The sequence below is a fragment of the Pollicipes pollicipes genome, unplaced genomic scaffold, assembly GCF_011947565.3.
Source record: "Pollicipes pollicipes isolate AB1234 unplaced genomic scaffold, Ppol_2.1 Scaffold_4276;HRSCAF=5036_pilon_pilon_pilon, whole genome shotgun sequence".
NCBI classification, from domain to species: domain Eukaryota; kingdom Metazoa; phylum Arthropoda; class Thecostraca; order Pollicipedomorpha; family Pollicipedidae; genus Pollicipes; species Pollicipes pollicipes.
Window position 1 is genome coordinate 12,727 of NW_023596457.1, and position 19,486 is coordinate 32,212.

Here is a 19,486-nt window from a genome sequence, read left to right on the forward strand (position 1 = left end):
GGGGGGGGGCTGAGCAGTGAAAATTGACGACATCTAATCCAAAGGTAGGCCACCAAACGGGATTTTCCACGGATTTGATCCACGTTCGTCACCAAGTTCAGGGGAAAGACTTAAGTTCAAGTCGGTCTGGCTGGAGCCCCCCCCCCCCTTCCCTCACCACTACAAAACAGGGAGCTGCACCCCTGCTTGTTCACCACAAACTTTGGGGCTCTCCATCCAGCCTATGCGGCAGCACTGTTAGACAGAAAGCTACTTTTGTATATGCCGACAGAGGCGCCAACGCCAGTGCTAGCACGTTTAGTCATATTTGTGCTGAAATAGGAAGGCCTGGAATGCTTGAGATAGAGTTCGTCCAAATATTAGCGACGAGGCGAAGAGCTTGTCTTTGATTCTTCTGCCTGTTCTTGAACATTTGGAAGTCCAAAGACGTCCAATGTTGTTGCGTTTGGTTAAAAAAAAACTGCATCTGTTCGGCCGGCTGTGGAACACCTCGGAGCCTTTGGGTCCTTGCGGGGCCAAAGGGGTGGGGCATGGCCCCGTGCTCCTCTGCATCCGCCTCTGCTTACATGTATCTTGCTCTTCCGCTCTTTGCGCCATTTTGGGGTGCAGGTAAGGAAACACCTATATGGTAGCATTCAAAGTCATAGACAGCTATGACGCATATTTGACGAGCTGCTCATTACGCCATAGCGTGACACCCACGTACAGGGTACATTCCCATGCTCCTGTCCGTTCGAGGGAGAGGGGAAGTCGCGGATTGGTAGCGGTCTTGCAGGGGCAGCTTTTGTAGAGTCGTGCGCGATAAACAAGTTAGCATCTGGTTCCACTCATTGAAGATCCTGATATGTCAGCCAGGAAAACCAAAACGTCCACTTCTGTGGATGACGATGTGTGCATTGTTTGTTTCAAGAATATTACTATTCGCTGCATTATGGACTGTGAACACACCATATGCTACGAATGCTCAACAAGACTGAGAGTTCTGTGTGAAAAGCTGGAATGTCCGATTTGTCGTCAGGAAACAACAATTGTAAGTATGGGGAATACCAGAGAGAATTCATTAGTGGTGTATGTAAGTTCAGTTACCTCTTGTATTCAATTGTGGCCTTTGCCCTGGCAAGGTCTGGGGGTTGTGGGGGTGTAGGTCAGGAAAGTGAGCTGCTCTATGGCACTTAAAGTAAACACTGGTGTCACAGTCATATGGCCAGTTTTCATGGCTGATGTGCATGTGCTGGGTCATGACTGAAATGTTGACATAAATCTACAAACCTACAACCTGCAACATGTGCATGTGAAGGTGATGGCCTACAATGTTTTAGCGATCTGTGCACTGCCCTGATTAGCATACAGTGTCTTTTTCCAAAAGGTGCACTGTCTTGACAATGCCATGCACAATGCCTTTTAACATGCACATGTGTGTGTTTGAGCAGGGCATCTCCACTCAGGAGGAATTTCCATAGCAAATTACTTCAGTAACCTTGTAAGATTAAATTTTTCCTGGCATTTAGTGCAGATATGACATAGCCCAATACAGCCTAACTTTATCTTTTCATTTGGGTCACACTTAACAGGGGAGGGGAGTGGGCTTGGTCCCATGATCAGTGAACTTGCCGGCAAATCCACAGTGAGGAATCAACAATAATATTGTACACTCCTTCTGAATGTTTTCACCAGTGGGATACTTTAATTAATAATTTTTGTTTAAGGCCAATATAATATATTATTGTCATCTTCTCATTTCTGTTTGCATGATATGGCTTAGAGTAGTTGTCTTTTATAGACAGTTCTTTTCTGATAGATGAAATATGTAATGTAAATTTTGATAAAGTCATGTCACACTTATGAATTATGTGTGCTTAAATGGCTATTATATGGGTCAAATAACATGGCACATCTTTTTAAACATAGTTCCTCTGCAATGATCCTCATTTCCATTTTAGGGCATATGAATGACTGCAGTAATTTTCTGCCCATCATCATCCCTTTTATTGCTACCTTTGGCATTGTGTCAGTAGTACAGACATCATTAGTGCTTCCATCTTCATTTAGATGTTAAAGTTGGATAATGGTCACACAAAGCTTCAACCCTTTTCATGAAGTACCTATATCAGGTATATGTCTTTTCTAGCTAATACAGCTTACTTTGTAACTTAGTCTGCTCTTGTTGGTGACTTTCACCATGTAAAGGAAGTAGTTTGTTTGTTAGGTGCCAGATTCATGTCCCAAAGTTTTATAAGACACATCTTTCATTAGCAAATTGCTGGTATTATGTCATTCCTGGAAGCCTTCATAGTTTTTGGTGAGCAGCATTGAACTGAAATATAAGTCAAATATCTGGCAACCCGGTGTGTTCAGTGGTTGTGTAGTTTACTCTCATATAAATGTGGGCACTGGAAGCTCATGGAATCTGGTTATTCAAATCTTGGGTGTATTGGATTAAGAACCACATGTTCACTTATCTAACCATGATGACAATTCCAATATTATTTTGATGCAATCTTGATCCTGCCAACATAATGGTAGGGGCCATGCATGAATGTAACATCCCAGAAAATGATAAAAATCATCAGTATGCATTCACAAGCTGATCAAGAATAATGTATTTTATCAGGCTCCTTGTGGCAATTATGTTTTGTAACGCCAAGGTCTGAGAACTGAACTACCAATTGTGTGCTTGTAACCTGTCTCACATAATGTGGGACTTAAACATTAAGCATGTGGTGATGCTTGGAAATAATGCCCTAAAAGCCACAATTTTTGTGGGAGTCCCCTGATTGTTTATGCAATGACCCCTTTGCTGATAAACATTGCTTGTGGAGGCATACTCTTTTATGTACTGTGCTGTCACCATGTGGTGGAGTTCAACTTTGGCCCTAAATACTGGGGAGTCTGGAATCTTCTCAATAAAATAATGGGGCCTTCTATTTAATACAAAGCATTACAGTTATGTATTGAGCACTATAATATACCAAATACCAGAACCTATTATTTCTTCCTAATTCTGCATATAAGTCAAACTGCATGAAACACATGATAAATTACTGTATTGATAGTAATGCATCAATGTTCTCAATAGTGCAGTAATCTGGCATATGACTATTACACTGGTAATTACATGCTTTCATCTTTTTATCATTGTGGTTGGTGTAAGGTTCTTATTTGATTACCTTTCTGAAGAGTTATACAGGATCCTACATTATAACATAGGTAGTAAGTGGGATACTGTCATGTATTTTGCATATGTTAAAGGCCAACTAGGCCAACAAGAACATGCTAAGATGAAACCAGTAAGCTTCATTGAGTTTTGGGCAAAATGTCCCAATAGCTGTGTTGATATGTAAGCTTGAAAAATTCACGAATTCATGAGCTGAGGGGTTCAGATTAGTGGGCTTCATGTGCAATTCAACACCCATATCCTTGTTTGCCATCAGGTTACTTCATGTTTGAAATGCCATGTTGTCTTATAGTTGTCTATTGTGCTTTAGAAGCAATGTTATGCAAAATACATGTATTGCATGTATGGTGATCTACACCATGCACCTAAGCCTCAGTTAAAGAAAACATGCATTGCAAATTTAGTGAAATAATTGAACAGTTATGCCACAAACTTGGTGGGATATGTGATATTCAAGTCAGAAGTGAGGCAAAACATGCTAATTTTATTGCATTTAGCAGTAACACTTTGATATAAAAGGTCATCCTGCATGTCTGCTGATCAGGTCATCAGGACATCCTGCATGTCTATTGATCAGGTCATGAGGTCACCCTGCATGTCTCTTTATCAGGTCATCAGGTCATCATGCATGTCTGACTATAAAGTCATCAGGTCATCCTGCATGTTTGAGTTTAATAGAAGAAAGGATTCAAACAACTAAACACACAACATTTAGCAGTACATAACACAGCACCCACACACATAAAAACCATGTCTTGATATATCAAAGCCTTAAATATTGCTCACTCCTATATGCTCACTCCTATAAGAAGAAGCCCAACCATGTCACATGACTGGAAAAGAAGTGATCTGTAGAACCGCTGGGCGCAACGGAAAAGCGCTGGCCGCGTCTTCGGTGCCCGGTGCCACACGTGAGATGCCTTGGCAGGTATCCTCTCAAACATTTCGGGAGCGAAGCGCGGAGTTCTCGTGGAGCTGAGAAGTAAAAACATTTTGTTCCCCCATGCTGCAAAGTTTGTGGAGAGAGTTCAGAGAGCGAAGTTTGTACTAAAGTTTTTGTCAGTATGCAAGAGCGCCGCGGGGATAAGATGGCGTATCTGTGAGAGGTTTGATGACGCAGCTGGGGTCGCGCCGGGGAGGATAACATGACATGTTTTTGACGATGGCGGAGATGCGGGACATGCTTATCGGAGTGCGCCCCGCGCTATTTGTCGTACATTGATGCGCTTGCACAGAATGAGGTTCTCACGCAGAATAAGACTCTCACGCGAAATTCGCCGCAGAATCCAAAGGGTATCCCGGCTGTGCCTTGATAGTATGTGTAGTAGCCAAGGGTAGTCATGGACATAGCATTGATCAGGTATGATTTCATTTTGTGCCAGTGGGGCCAGGTGCTTAAAGCTCGGGTCCATTGTGGCATTAAGTCAGGAAGGCGGTCTTCTCGCCATGGGCTTTACGTGAAACATCGTCAATATGTTGCTTCTTTTGTACCTCTGGGATGTGAAGGCGCGATATTGATGCACAGGTCGTAGTATGGTGTTGTTTCTGTATGCTCATACAGTGGGCAGTGTCCATTCAGACGTGCCTTTCGTTTGGTACACATGTCTGCTGCCACGTAGGGTTTGTAAGTTGGCACGTGAAAGATCTTTTAAAAGCTGCGTTTCATCTATTTTTTGTTTCCGCTTGCCATTTCATATGCACGTAGCGTACTTATGATATAACAGATGTTTCGGGTCAGTGTCATTCATATACGCATACGATTACAGGCTATTTACTGAACAATGCTCACCATCACCGGTATAATTTGCTTTACAGGTCCTCACCGCCTCGTCGAGGACGAAGCGGTGCTCCGAGCGCTGCCGGTATTTACTTTACATACCCTCCGGCAATGGTTGTTCGGGGCATGTGCCGTGACAAAGAGGCACCTGGTGCGGTGCAGAGTGTGTTTCATGACTCACGACGATAGCAGCCCTTGGCACGCGCATGTTGGCGCAAACGTCGCCGATCTTGACACCTCCTCGCCGCGCCCTCTCCCGCAGGCGGTGTTTTCGCGCGACAAAGGCTCGTTCCGGTCGCTCTTCATGCGCGCGCTGTACAACGAGGACAAGTACAAGCTGGCGCTGGAGGACGAGGCGGTGCGCCGAGCCTTCGCGGGCCTGCTGGCGCACAACTGCCCCGTCTGTCCGCAGCGGCGCGGCTTCGGCACGTTCAAGCAGCTGAGCGACCACGTGCTGCGCGAGCATCAGCTCATGTACTGCGACCTATGCGTGGGGCACCTGAAGGTGAGGGTGCGGACGGGCGCGGGCCCGGCTCCCCACACTGCGGCGAGCGGCGGTGGGACCACCTGCCCTCATTGCCTTCTCCCTGGTGTTAGTGGAGACGTGGTGGGTCGAGGAATGAGCGTCGAAGGCGAGCACTTCGATGGTTTTTAGGCATGCCTGCCTGTATCACGTGTGTCAGGTTGGCTAGTTGGTCAAGGGATGGTAAGCATTTGCCACTACGATAGGTCACGCTTTCTACTTTTCTGGCATTCAATGAGCCACTTCTACAGTACGTCTTCCTCACATGCTAGGGGCACACGAAGCCGCGCGGGTGGCTCGTTCTCCCCCTGAGCTAGGTCCCAAGACGGATGCGCGATGGTCGTGCACGCGGGTTTGGACATTCCGCGGCTGAACTGTGACGCGCCAAATCCCTCCGGTCCAGCAAAGGGTTCTCTGCATATGCTGGCTCCACCTTAGAATATTCCGTTTTTTGTCGAAGGGCGGTGGCGGTGGTGGTGGTGGAAGGAGGTGCTGCCGAATGATAGCTGACGGGAATATGGATGGCGCGGGGTTGGACGGGCAGAGCGTGTCCTGCACCCTCCCCCTCCCGCCCTCCCAGGGGACCAGCTGCCTGTACTGATGAATTGGTACATAGTTTACGCATACACTCGCGCGTAAGCACTGGCGCCGCCCGGAGCAGGGCGGAATGCCTCGCCGTTAAAGGGCATGCAGTATCGGTGCCGGCGTACATAAATGCTACGCAGAAATCATGACGTGTTGTGATCCGGTGTGTGCAGTTTGTTGTGATCTGGTGTGGGCAGTTTGTAGACTGTACACACCAGGCGAAGACGATAGTCCAAACAATTTTTTCATCCGTATTACTGATGCCTCGTCTTAACCTTCCCCTAAAGCTGCAGTTGGTCCCATTTTTTCTGGCAGCGCGGACATCCGTGATCGATCATGTGTGTCGTGCCTGCCCGATCCGTGACGTCGCTTTTCTGCCCGTGACGTCACCGGTGCGCTCCCACGTCACGCGGCCGCCGCTGTCGGCAGATCTTCACATCGGAGCGGAAGCTGTACAACCGGGAGCGTCTGGCGCTACATCGGCGCAAGGGCGACCCGGACAACTCCTCCCACCGCGGCCACCCGCTCTGCAAGTACTGCGAAAAACGGTACGTGGGGCGGTCAGAAGCCGTGTAGTCCGTGCTGGGGTTCTTTTGACGGGGCCTGCGAGCTCCGCAGCGCCATGGCCGCATTTATGCTCCTAACTCGCATTGGATGTGTTGTGCCTCTTCGCATCTCCGTGCAGGGATTACGCGGACGGTGCACCGTACATCTTGCGTTAAGTCAAGAGCTCAGTTCAAGTGAGTTCAGGATCGTTCAGTGAGTCGTGGGGTTGGCAAGAGATGCTCTTGTAGTCGCTCGGTGGTCTGTGGCGACCGAAACGAAACAGCTTCGCGGCGCGCAGCCGGCTACGCGGATGCCCGTCCGCTCGCTACGGCGACGCACGCGGCATTGTGCTACTGACAGCTCGAGTGCTTGCTCTGCCGTACCGCGATGTCCGGTGTGCTACACTGCCGGCGAGGCATGGGATAAGGTGGCCGAGTGGTCTGAGGCGCCGTGCCCCCAATGACGACGTCTGCGGTTCAATTCCTGCCGCAGGCGGTTCCATGGCGACGAAGCGGCGTGAGGTGCCGCTCAGGCGTTGTGCTCGCCAATGAAGGGCTCAGTAATGACTTGCTTGTTTCGCGCTTGCGATCCGGTTATGGATGCGAACTGAATGTGCCCTGGGAGGAAAGCCTTGCGATCGTTAACGACGTCGTCGCCAGGTACGTGGACAACGACGAGCTGTTCCTGCACCTTCGGCGGGACCACTTCTACTGCCATCTGTGCGAGGCTGACGGCGAGCAGATCTTCTACGAGTGAGTGGCGCTCCTGAGGGGCACGTCTGGCCACTGCTGGGCGCACTCGTGGGACGGCCCGGGGTTACCGCTCACCTCTGGGAGGTCAGAGTGGACAGGCGATGTTGAGGGGCACGTCTGGCCACTGCTGGGCGCACTCGTGGGACGGCCCGGGGTTACCGCTCACCTCTGGGAGGTCAGAGTGGACAGGTGATGTGGCGGGTCATGTCACGGCAGGTCACCACCGGACGGGACGGGGTACGACGGACGGTGACACACTAAGTCCGCTCGGGAGGGGGGAGGGGGCTGTGTTGCGTGCCGTGTTTGACCCCGAGAGGTCTCGTATGGGATTTCGGGACGCCCGTTTGGAATCACCGTTGGGATTCCCGTTTCCAGATCTGGTCGAGCGCCCCGGTTGGCTGCAGGATGTGCCGCGCTAATGATCATTAGAGCGAGGCCCTGGGCTGAGTGGGTGTTATTGAGCACTGTTACGGTCCTCAACTCGTTTGACTCTTTCTGCTCGGCTCATCCCAGCCCGGCTCTGCCGAACGGTGTGCGGATCGCTCAATTATTTGCAGCTGGAGCCTCCCCGACGTCGCGCAGCTGGTCGTGCGCCTCCGCTGGCTCTGATTGCGGAGATCCGGCACCGGTTGTTAAGGATGTCCCAAGAAACGGGTGAATTCGTGCTTTGCGAGCGGTCGCTCGTGATGCTCAGCACGCGCCGGTCTGAATTTCGGCCCGCGCGTTTGGCTTTTGTTTCATTCATCAAAAGTATTTGGCTTTAAGGGCCGCCACTACGCCTGGTTGGCGACATCGGAACTTACTTCTTGCCCATGTTCTTCGGTTTGATGTTTACAATTAGAAAGCATAACGTTTCCCACGCTGACGGAATAGGGACACGAGATAGTGGTGATATTGTGGAAGTAGAGAGAAGCATGTCGCCGGAACAAATGGCTTGCATTTGAGTGCTTGAAAGTACGAATATCACAGCACAGCGTGTAATAAAATGCGCTGTGTGTTGCTGAAAACTTCATCGCGGCACGATCAGCCGTTACGGACTGAAGCTCATCAAAAGCGTGACCGGCCAGGTCAGGCCGCTAAAACTCCACGAATTTCGGCTAGCTGGTGTTAAGACTCGCCGCCGTAGCAACTCAGGTGCTGTGGTATATCAGTAAGCTCGTGGAGTCCCCTGGAGAGGAGAGACGCATGCTTGGTATTAACGTATTATTGGTGGCTCGGAATCCACGTGCCCACTCCTGCTCCGCCTACGGTCGCGGGGTTCTTGTACACTTTCAGGAAGCCGCCGACGGGTAGTCCACCAAGCTCCACTGTGCGACGCAGACAGGAATGTGTAGCGACGTTAGAACTGCCCCGCCACCCCCGCCAATGCCATTCCCCGGGTGATTCACGGACAGTGCTCCAAAGAATGGAAGGCATTTGCCGAGTCGGCCTGGAAACAAATAAGCGCCAGTTCGCCGAGTGGTTACTGTCGTGTCGAGAGCGGGGGGACGGGGGTTCGATCCCCACCTGGTGAAACTTTTGCGAGCTGCGCTTTCCATCAGTATTCGTGACGCTGGTAACTCGATCAGCTGCACGTGCAGTAGATGACCGAGCAACTGTGACAGTGACGGCTACTGCTACCAAATGCTGCCAAATGTACAGCCACCAAATGTCCGCGCAAGAGGTCACATCACAGGTCACATCAGCTATTGCATTGCACTGACATCATTTTCTGACGTCACATTACCCTCTCGCAGCGACTACAGCCACCTGGCGGATCACTTTCGCGAAGAGCACTTCCTCTGCGAGCAGGGCGAGTGTCTGGAGAAGAAGTTCATCGTCTTCAGGACCAATATCGACCTGCAAGGTGAGTGCGGCTGGCCGGCACTCGCTGTGTCGCCGTCGTCACGGCCCGAACCCGACTGGCGCCACTGTCGACGGACGGTGATGCTGGCGTGTGCTTGCTGTTGCCTGTGGTTGTCAATAGGGCGACAGCGGCCCTTCGATGATAGTCCAAAGTACATTTGCTGCGGTGACGTAATGTGTGCTGCGGCAATGAAGAGAAATGCGAAGATTTGGTTGCATTTTTGCCTGAACGTTTTTTTGTGGGTTTTTCAAATTTTGGCCTCCGTGTATCACCCCAGTCTTCGTGTTTGAGTCTACCCTTTGTGTTGAACCCAATGTAGTTGTATGAACTCATTCTTTGCGTTTGATCCCGTTAGTTGTGTCTGCCGCGGTGAAGCACGCTACCTTGCGTGTCTGCTCTGATGTCTGCGTCTGATCCACTCTGTGTATAAGCCACTTTCCGTATCCTATATGTAGCCGATGCAAGGTCTTTCGAGCCATCTGTCATTGCCTGACGCCTCTTTGTGCACCGGATCTGCTGTCCGTGCGTGAACGGTTCCCTGTATGTACCGCGCTCGCAGCTTCGGACGCCACCGGCTGTGTCCGACCCCCTTCTGCCGGCACCCTCGGACACGTCGTCCATACCCGACACGGTGCTCAGTGTCTGAACTCGCCGTCTTTGTCTGGCCCCACTGCCTCTGTGTTGCGGACCCTGTATCTGACCCCCTTCTGCCCCTTCTGCGTGCACCCTCGGACACGCCGTCCATACCCGACACCGTGCTCAGTGTCTGAGCCCGCCGTCCTTGTCTGGCCCCACTGCCTCTGTGTTGCGGACCCTGCGTCTGACCCGCTCCGGCCGGCCGTCCGCCGCCAGCGCACCGCGCCACGGCCCACTCGGACAACAAGAGCCGCGCGCAGCAGCGCCAGGATCGGGTGCTGACGCTGGAGTTCAGCGCCGAGCAGGGCGGCCGCCGCCGGCGCAACGACCGCTACGGCGACGCGCGCAACGACAGGTGCGACCGCTGCTGCGGCAGCAGCGCAGCGGCAGCGGGTGATGTGATGTGATTTACAGGGAGATGGGACATGTGTGACCTGCGTAACAGCGCTTGGGAGGATAGGGACGGTTCGTGCGGCTGGGTCGGCGACGGTGGGGCGGCTGAGGATGTCACGTTGACAGAAAGACGACAGGTAAAATTACTTTGGCGATTGGCAGACGGGTACGGATGCTGGTGCAGCCGATGGGACTGGCGGCAGGGGCGGTTGTGTGGAGAGGGGCGTTGGGGCTGAGAAGTCCGGCGTGCTCAACGACAGACGCGACAGCGACAGCGGCGGCAGGGTTATGTGATGCTCGCCTCGTGCCGAGCTGTGAGGACTTGATCCCTCCGCTGACCTGACCCGAACTGACCCCACCTCACGACCTCGACCCGCGCCGCCGGCAGGAGGGAGCAAGGCGCCAGGGCCCACTCGCCGCCGCCGCCTCCTCCGCCTCTACCGCCGCAGCAGGCGCCGCCGATGAACACAAGCAGCACGCAGGAGTTCCCGACTCTGGGCACGGGCGCGGCGGAAGGCGCTGAGATCAGCGGCAGGTCAGTGGCGGCGGCTCACGCGGTCACCCGACACGTAGGCAGACGCTCAGCGACAGGTCAAAGGTGACGGCCCACGCGGTCACCCGACACGTGGGCAGACGCTCACGTGGCAGAGGTGCCGGCCCGCGCGGTCACCCGACACGTGGGCAGACGCTCACGTGGCAGAGTTGCCGGCGGTGTCGCGGAGCCGGCCGCCAGACAGTAGCTCACGGGAGAGGCGACTGGCAGGGGCACAGCAGGGGTCGCGTGGTAGATCTCACAGGGCACGTAGTTGATGTTGCTCATTCGGCTGTTCGCAGAGCTGGGATGTGGTGCGGGTCAGACGTTCCAGACTTATAAAGCAACGTTTTCAGACAGGTCAGACATTTGTTACGTGACGTTTTTGGACACATTGTCGCGCCAGTGGTATCAGCCGAGAGACGCCCGGTGACGGGAGCCTCAGTGCAGCGAGTGGCTGGCGCTGTGACTCCTCCTGCGCCTGACGTCGCCGTCGTACCCGCAGGGGCGGCAGGCTTGGCACAGCGCGTGGCGAGCGCGGCCGGCCTCACGGTCAGGTCGGGCCCGGCGCGCGCGCGCGGCCGGCCCTGGGACAACCGACCCGTCACCGTCAGCGAGGAGGAGTTCCCGAGCCTGGGCGGCCGGCCGGCGCCGGCGGCCGCCGCGCCGCCGCCGCCCCCGGCGCCGGCTCCCTCACTCAGCTTGAGCGTGCAGCGGCGCGCGCCGCGCTCCACCAACGTCACGATCGACTTCAAGCGGCGGCCGGCGTCGGCGGGGCCGGCGGCCGCCGCTGCCGCCGCCGCCGCCGCCGCCGCCGACGCAGAGGCGGAGGCGGGCGGTGCCCAACCGCGCATCTCTCAGGTACGTGCCGGTGCGGCGGCCGGGGAGGGTTTTCGGCGGGGGAATGGGGGTCTGGGGGCGAGAGGCTCCGGGCTGGACAGCCGCGGCGGTGTTATTGAATGCGCGAAAAGTAGCGAGCCGTAAAGTGGCGACGCTGACAACGCGCGGTTTTGGTGTGCTTCGTTGGGTTGTGCGTTCGGAATTGGTGGCGTTACATATACAGATGCGCTTTCGTCAAGAGTCCGAAGCCGCGATGCTTGTCCACCTAGCACGTCGTGACCAGATGAATGTAAGGGAAAGACCTGGAAGACCTGGGTATCATCGCCGCTAAAGAAGCTGCACACACGTTGGATGTGAACACAAAACACTTCATTGGCGCCGGGAAAGTCACGGGTCACGGGCCACTGATCACGGTTCACAGAGTCACAAGTAGGGGCTACGGTTTCAACGGGTCAGCGGGTCCCTGGCCGGCGGGTCACAGGTTGGCGGGTCACGGGTGGACGGGTCAGACGGGTGCCGGCGTGCTGGCCGGGGACGCTCAGCGACCTCCGGGCCGCAGCGGGTACTCAGTTCTCTGGCGGCAGCACGCGACGCGTTCAGCATGATGTCCCGCCTTGGTTCGCACTGCGTCCCACCGGTTGTGTTTCCTGCGACTTGGCTCTCAATTTTTGCATATTGAACGGCGAAGGCCGGGACATGCAGCCTGCATGGGTCTACTGGCGACTACCTTAAACATGTCCGGTCTAATGCGGACAAACCAAAACCTGAAACTGCAACGCCCATCATATCAACATTTGTGGTGCAGCTTGCGTGTGCCTTCGGAACGTTGCAGGGACGATTGTTCACGTTTGCGACGTCCGATAGATGCCACCTGAAACTCAACAAGCCCTTGATGATCGCCGCTTCCCAGACGTTACTTCGGAAAAGAGCTGTGTTTGGCTGGGTTGGCTCTAACTTCAAGGGAAGTCTGGGAAACTGGACCGGTAGACGTCGGGTGCCTGTAGGAGAGAGACGTGGACTAGGCCGGTATCGGACCTCTCACCACGATCAGGGCCGACGGCCTGAACCACGCTGGAAGACACTTTGTGGGAAGCTGCACGGTGGCCTGTGCTGATAGCGTCCCTCCCCTTCCTCCTCCTCCCCCCCCCCCCCGCCGAGTGGAGGCCGTTGCATCCGTCCGAACCGGGCCGTAAAAGTCAGGCGCTGGTCCATTGAGCGTCATGTCGTGGTTGCTGCGGGCTGCTGCGCGTCTGCTTGTACTTAGGGCGCTGCCGAATTCGACCAATTTGCGGCTGGGCCAGGCGGCGGTGTATTGTGGTGTCGTATTCCATTTGCGGCGTTCCAAGGCTACGAATAGGTGTGATGTCGCTTGTGTATTATTATATGCGGCATTACACCGAATAGACGCGTGATATTGCTCCTCTGATGTATTTTGGGTGGGATATTATTTATTTATGTCGATATTATTTTGAGTATCTTATCCGGGGAATAAAGCTATTACTTACTGTGCTATGCCTTTCCGGCTTAATGCTGAAACTCGGATGGCAGGCAACCAAAGACCCCTCCCATCGTCCAGCTGCGCATGACACGGCGTCGGGAAGTCCAACGCCACATGTGCACGCCCGCCGTGTTTCTGGCTTTCATTCATCTGCCGTTGCCAGGTGCGACCATGCTTCATTGTTACTGCGTCGTCCTCATTTCCGGCGCTCTGCCACATAATTGAGCGTTCGTGAACGCGTGAGTGATGGGTGAGTGGGAGAGCACTGTGAGTGAGTCGAGGCGTTGGATGTAGTCATATAGCCCTGGCTGCGGCGCCCCTCAGCGCGAGCAGCGATTGGCCGGTGGGGACCGCAAGCGGCTGATCGCTCCGCCCCCGTGTGAAGCAGCCCACGTGCAGTCATTGTTCACTATTGAGCGGCCACCTTTTTGGTGTGTGACGGTTTTGATTGACACTGCTACAGGCAACGTCGGCGTCAGGGCGTGGTTATTTTGGGGTATACGAATGAGTTGGGGTGCTGCTCGCCGGTATCTTTAACGCCCAGGTGTGAGCTGGTGTCTTCGTGGAGTGATGGAAACGGGCCGCTAAAAGTAGAAGTAAAAAGTGACAAAAACTCGCGTGGATGGTGACAAAAATGTTCTCCAAACTTGGATATGTTTTACTGCTTTCTTCACTTCGGGCAGATACTAATGTGTCGTATGCAGCGAACTGTCGCATGCAACGAACTTTCGCATGCAACGAACTCGCCATGTCGCACCTGTTTTTCTCTCAGAACGACGCGGGTGTTATCGCGAAGCACGAACTTCACTGTTCACCATCGGCGTGGGAGACCAATATCGGACAAGCTTCGGACACGCATCATTCGACTGGCTATTCGGCTGCTTTTCGGAGCGTTAATCACAGGCTTGTTCACAATCCGAAAAAGTCCCATTACTCGCGCACGTCACTGTATTCGGCGACGAAAGAGAGAATGTGGCCGTAGTTGCCCTTTGTTTTCTTTCAGTTAACAACCCGAGCCCCCGTGCGGTTGCGACACAGGCGTAGTCACCCGCACCTCAGGACTCGGGCTGTCAACCGGCTGGTTGCGGCAGAGTGGCTGGGACTAGCACTTCTACGTTGGTCGTGGCTGTCCGGTTTGAAACTTCGGGGCCGGCGCATCGAGCTGATGACGGCCCGGACTGACAGACAGGGAAGCGTGTCCAGAGAGGGACGGATCACGAAGAGCAAAGAACACTGCGCTGTCAGGTTGCACAAAAGTATGTTAGCGATATGGCTCAGTTCGACTACCACACTTGACATCAGCAAACATCTGCCTAGTTCCGGCAGTCGATATGCCAATAGCGGCCAAGCAGTGGTCATACTGTCAACCGTTCTGTGGTAGGCATATCACTAATATCATTACCTAATATTAACAGAGCAGCGAAGCCGTGGGGACGCCCCACAGTTCTCACCCGACGCACAATGCCACACACACAACAGCACTCGTTGGCGCCATCTGTTGGTGACCCACACGACCAAGTGTTGACCTCGTGCCGCTACACTGTCATCTGTAAGGAATTGACTCGGAAATGACTTGTCTGTTATCTCTTGGTCTGTTATTTGTCCAGTGGGCTCTAGAGGGTCATTGTCAACTAGAAAACATTTTGTCGCGTGTCGTTACCTCTACGGCTACTAATGATATTGGCTTCGCCATAGCTTGTTATTTTAACAAGATACCGGCTTGCCAGTGAAGTGGTACTGTACCCGGCAATGAGCTGACCAAGCAACCAACAAACGCTGTCGTCTGCCCCGTTCCCGCAGGGGCAAACCGGCTTCGGTCGGTGTAGGGGACTAGCGCCCCCTCGGGTCCCAGCTCCGGAACGGGTGGACAGCGCAAGCTGTTCCTCCTCAGGGCGTAGCGACCCTGCCGGTACGTGAGCCCCTTCTCCTTGCCCCCGCTCGCTCCCTCCCCATTACCCCATTTCCCGCATCCGGCCCACTCATCACTCCTGATCCTCGTTTTATCGGGTCGCCGTGCCCCCTCGCCCTCGTCCCCGGGTGATCGGATCCTGGTGGCTGAGGGCGCGTCGTGCGGGTCAGTCACGGCGCGTCCCAACACTCCACTTTGGCCAGGATATCCGGGGGCGCGGGGGCCCGTGGGGCCCCACACGGGTCTAGCGGCTTGTCGCTCGCATCGCGGTTGGGTGCTCCTTGCGGGTTCCGCTTGGGGCGCCTGGCCGCGCTGCAGCGGCTTAAGGGGTCAAGGGGCGGCGGCGCTGAACCACGGTCAGGACGGGAGGGGTCTCCCCGGTTACACCTGGCCGTGTGGGAGGCGTCGTCCGCCCCGTATAGCACCGAGGTAGCTCTGGCGGCACCACCACCAGGTGAGTGGGCCGTCCCCCAGTTGGGCTCCGAGGTGGGTGGGGAGCCCCGGTGCCGAAATAAAGAACAACCTTACATGGCATCTACAAACCCAAAAAACTCCCGCCCCCCGAGAGGGGGACGGACTGCGATGAATTTAGGGTGCAGCGAGGAGTCGGTTCCACCTGCCCACGCGTTCTTGTCTTCCGGAGTGATGTGAAGAACCTGGCATCGCTTTCACCGTTTCAGCGCCGAAACGGATGCGACAGGTTGGGAAAAGTCACCCGCTGTGACAAGCTGAGGGACGGCGCGATCGAAGTGGAGTTCGCAAACGGCACCGATGCGACTCGAGCTTTGACTGTAACTGAATTTGTATATGCCGCGAGAACCGAGGGTGCAAAGCAAGACGTGAGCGTGCCGGTCACGGTCACACCGCACCACACCAAAAATTTCTCAAAAGGTATCATAAACTGCTATGACCTTCGTGACGTCAGCGAGGAGGAAATCATCGAAGAGTTGGGAATTTTCGGGGTCACGGCAGCACGTAGGATCACGACCAGGAGGGGTGATGACCAAATCCCTACAAACAACATATACTGACATTCAACCGGCCTGATTTACCGTCTGATATCCGCATTGGCTACGCAGTTGTCAAAGTCAGGATCTTCGTTCCGAATCCGATGCGATGTTTTCAATGCCAGCGCTTTGGTCATACAAAACCACACTGCCGCAATCGAGCTGTCTGTGGGAAGTGTGCATCTTCCGAGCATTCGGGAGACCAGTGTACCTCTATGCAGCCCTGGTGCGTGAACTGTGGCACGGGGCAGGTACCGCACACAACTTTCGATCGAAGTTGTCCAGCCTTCGTGAAGGAAAAGGAAATTATATCACTCAAAACTTCAAAGAACATTTCTTTCCGCGAGGCGCGTGAACAGTATGAGGCTAATCACCCCAAGGTATCTTATGCCGAAAAATCCAAAACCTCTGTACCACAGTCCACCAGCATCAGTCACATGTCAGCGGTCCAACTCATCACGCTCCTGCGATCCTTCGGTTTGTCTGTGGTGCCGGCGGGGCGGGCGACCCCCGCCCAGTCGGATCCTCCTGGTCCTTCAGTTGCGTCCTGCTCTACCAACGCTGTGCCGCCGGACCTTCATGTGTCGTCGGGGTCGCACGGGGGAGGAGGAGGGATGGACGGTGGTCAAGCGCGGCCATGGTCCGCGGGCTCGGCCTTCCTCGCCGTCTGTCACTCCGCTGCCCTCGTCGCCTCCGGCGACGCTGGCGAGTGTGTGTGGACGAGCAGCGGAAACGATGGAACGGCATGAGGCGGACAGGCGCGCCCGCGACGCCAAGCGGGCCCGCCTAGCGGAGTTGGAGAGGGCTAAGACGGCCAATCGCTTGTCCGTTGCAAGCAAGGAGCCCACCCCTCGCAGTGGCACACCATCGCCGAGAAGGCCAGTGGGGCCCCCGCTGACCCCCCAGACGCCCGGTAGAGGCCCGCCGATGGGCCCTCCCCCGCCGCCACCCCGGACCGGGTACGCTGGCGTCAAGCGTGCCCCGGCCGGTCCCCCGTCTCCATCTGACGGCGGGAGCCCCAGAACTCGTCCCAGAGTGGGGCGCCTCCCTGAAGATTCCAACCGTGGCTCTCAGTCAGAAAAGTCTGCTTCTGCAACTGCGCAGCCCAGTTCTTTTAGGACGTGCCCGGTTTTAGTATGTGACCTCCAACCGGCTTTTTAACACGCCCCCTTTACAGGCCTTTTTACGGTGGAACTGTAGAGGAATAAGGGCGAATGCCCTCGACCTCCAGGCTGTCGTCAGCAAGCACTGTCCTGCAGCCGTAGCGCTGCAGGAGACCAAGCTTGCTTCTAGTCACCACTGCACGCTGAAGGGATACGCCCTGTTTCGCAATGATGTGTTAACCGACGGTATCGCACATGGCGGTGTCCTTCTTGCAGTCCACCACAGCGTGCCAGCCAGGAGGTTTAACCTGCGGTCTACGCTACAGGCTGTAGCCGCACGCCTACATTTTAATCACCGTCACATCACGGTGTGTTCTTTATATCTTCCACCTGGCGTCGGTTTTCCATTGGAAGACATGAGACGTTTAGTGCATGAGTTGCCTTCACCATGTCTTCTTTTAGGCGACTTCAACGCTCATCACACCGCGTGGGGTTGTGATAGCACGAACACCCGCGGAAGGATGTGCGAACATTTTATCCGTGACTCGTCACTGTGTATTTTAAACACAGGGACTCGTACTCATTTTACACTGCCGTCTGGTCAGACTTCCGCGCTTGACCTGAGTCTTTCTAGTCCCGAGCTGGTGGAGAGCCTCGAGTGGTCTGTGGCAGATGATCCAATGGGCAGCGATCACTTCCCAGTGTGGCTTCGATTCCAAATAAGAGGAACGTTGGGTGTAAGACCACGACGTTGGAATTTAAAAAAGGCTGACTGGAGAGAGTTTGAGGCTCGACTGGAGACATTATGTCAGACCGGAGGTGTGAGGGTGGCGCCCTCTATTGAGGATTTTACTCACAGACTTCTAGATTGCGCTAGCGATTACATCGCGTACTTCTGGATTTCCTCGTCGCACTCCTGTGCCGTGGTGGACGGAGAAATGTCGTGACGCAATTCGCGCACGCAAACGTGCTTTCCGAGCTTTTGACGCCAGAAGTAGCTTGGAGAATTTAGTAGCCTTTAAGAAAGCCAGGGCTTTCGCCCGCCGCACGATAAAAGAAGCGAAACGTGAATCCTGGCGTATGTACATAAGCACGCTCAACCGATTCACACCAACTTCGCAGGTGTGGGCTCGGATCAAACGTATCTCCGGGCAGTTTTCATCCGTGCCACTTCCTGTGTTACATGTTAACGGCCAGGTGGTGACTCATCCGTTGGATGTGGCTAACGGGATCGCCCGAGCACTCTCCCACCGTAGCGAAGTGCAAACATGAGCCCACAGTTTTTACGGCAAAGAGCACAATCCGAAAAAACCGTAGTGAACTTTTCTACAAGGCAACCACAGGCGTACAATGAGCCTTCACTTTGGTGGAGTTGGAGTCGGCAATCGGAAGACTTCGTAGTGTATCGGAAGGTCCTGATGACATCCACAATGAGATGCTCCGACATCTGCCTCCGTGTGCACGTCGTGCACTATTGGCGGCCTTCAACAGGGTGTGGTCAAGAGGTGAGTTCCCTCCGGCCTGGCGGGAAGCTGTTGTGGTGCCTATCCTAAAGCAGGGAAAGAGTGGGCTGGACCCTCTCATTACCGACCCATTTCACTGACGTCATCACTGTCCAAGCTCATGGAAAAGATGGTAAACGTGCGACTCACTTGGTTTTTAGAGAACAACGATATTTTTAGTAACTCGCAGTGCGGATTTAGGAAAAACCGTAGTACGGTGGACCATCTCTTAACACTGGACACCACGGTTCGCAAGTCTTTTCAAGAAAAAGCGCATATGGGCACAGTATTCTTCGACATTGAAGCCGCCTATGACACCACATGGCGCCATGGTATTGTTCAAAAGCTCTTTAAATATGGTATACGTGGCCATATGGGTGCTTTTCTCCAAAGGTTTTTAGCCAAACGATACTTCCGTGTTCGGGTCGGCGACGTCCTCCGACAGGTACGAACAAATAACGGCGTGCCCCAGGGCGGCGTGTTAAGTGTTGCACTGTTCGCAGTTATGATAAATGATTTGTGACGTGCTCCACAGTCGGTCGGACGTGCCCTTTTTGTTGACGATTTTACTATTTGGACCAGCGCAGCGAGAGCACCAGCGATGGAGCGGCGTCTCCAGCTGGCTGTGGACCGCGTGAAAGATGGGGTGACATGAACGGGTTTCGTTTTTCAGGCGACAAGACCGTTGCGATGCATTTTTTGTCGTCGCCAGCGATGTGATGATCTGAGCATCCGTCTATATGGTCGCTATTCCAAATAAGCCGTGGCCAGGTATCTTGGGATACCCTTTGACCGCGCTTACATAAACGCACATTAAAATGTTACGCGACGATGCTTTTTTACATCTCAACATACTAAAGTG

The 19,486-nt window shown here is 54.3% G+C and overlaps 1 protein-coding gene across 1 annotated transcript; it reads left to right on the forward strand.

Annotated features, from left to right (window-relative positions):
- Window positions 1-755: 755 nt before the first annotated feature.
- LOC119096178 (E3 ubiquitin-protein ligase ZNF598) lies at window positions 756-10,768 on the forward strand (the record flags this gene model as incomplete). Its single annotated transcript, XM_037218976.1, is given in 7 exon segments — window positions 756-1,030; window positions 5,215-5,457; window positions 6,490-6,608; window positions 7,266-7,358; window positions 9,095-9,204; window positions 10,057-10,195; window positions 10,622-10,768. Coding segments are annotated over 7 exon segments (1,037 nt in total), but the record flags the coding sequence as incomplete, so codon positions are not given.
- Window positions 10,769-19,486: the final 8,718 nt, after the last annotated feature.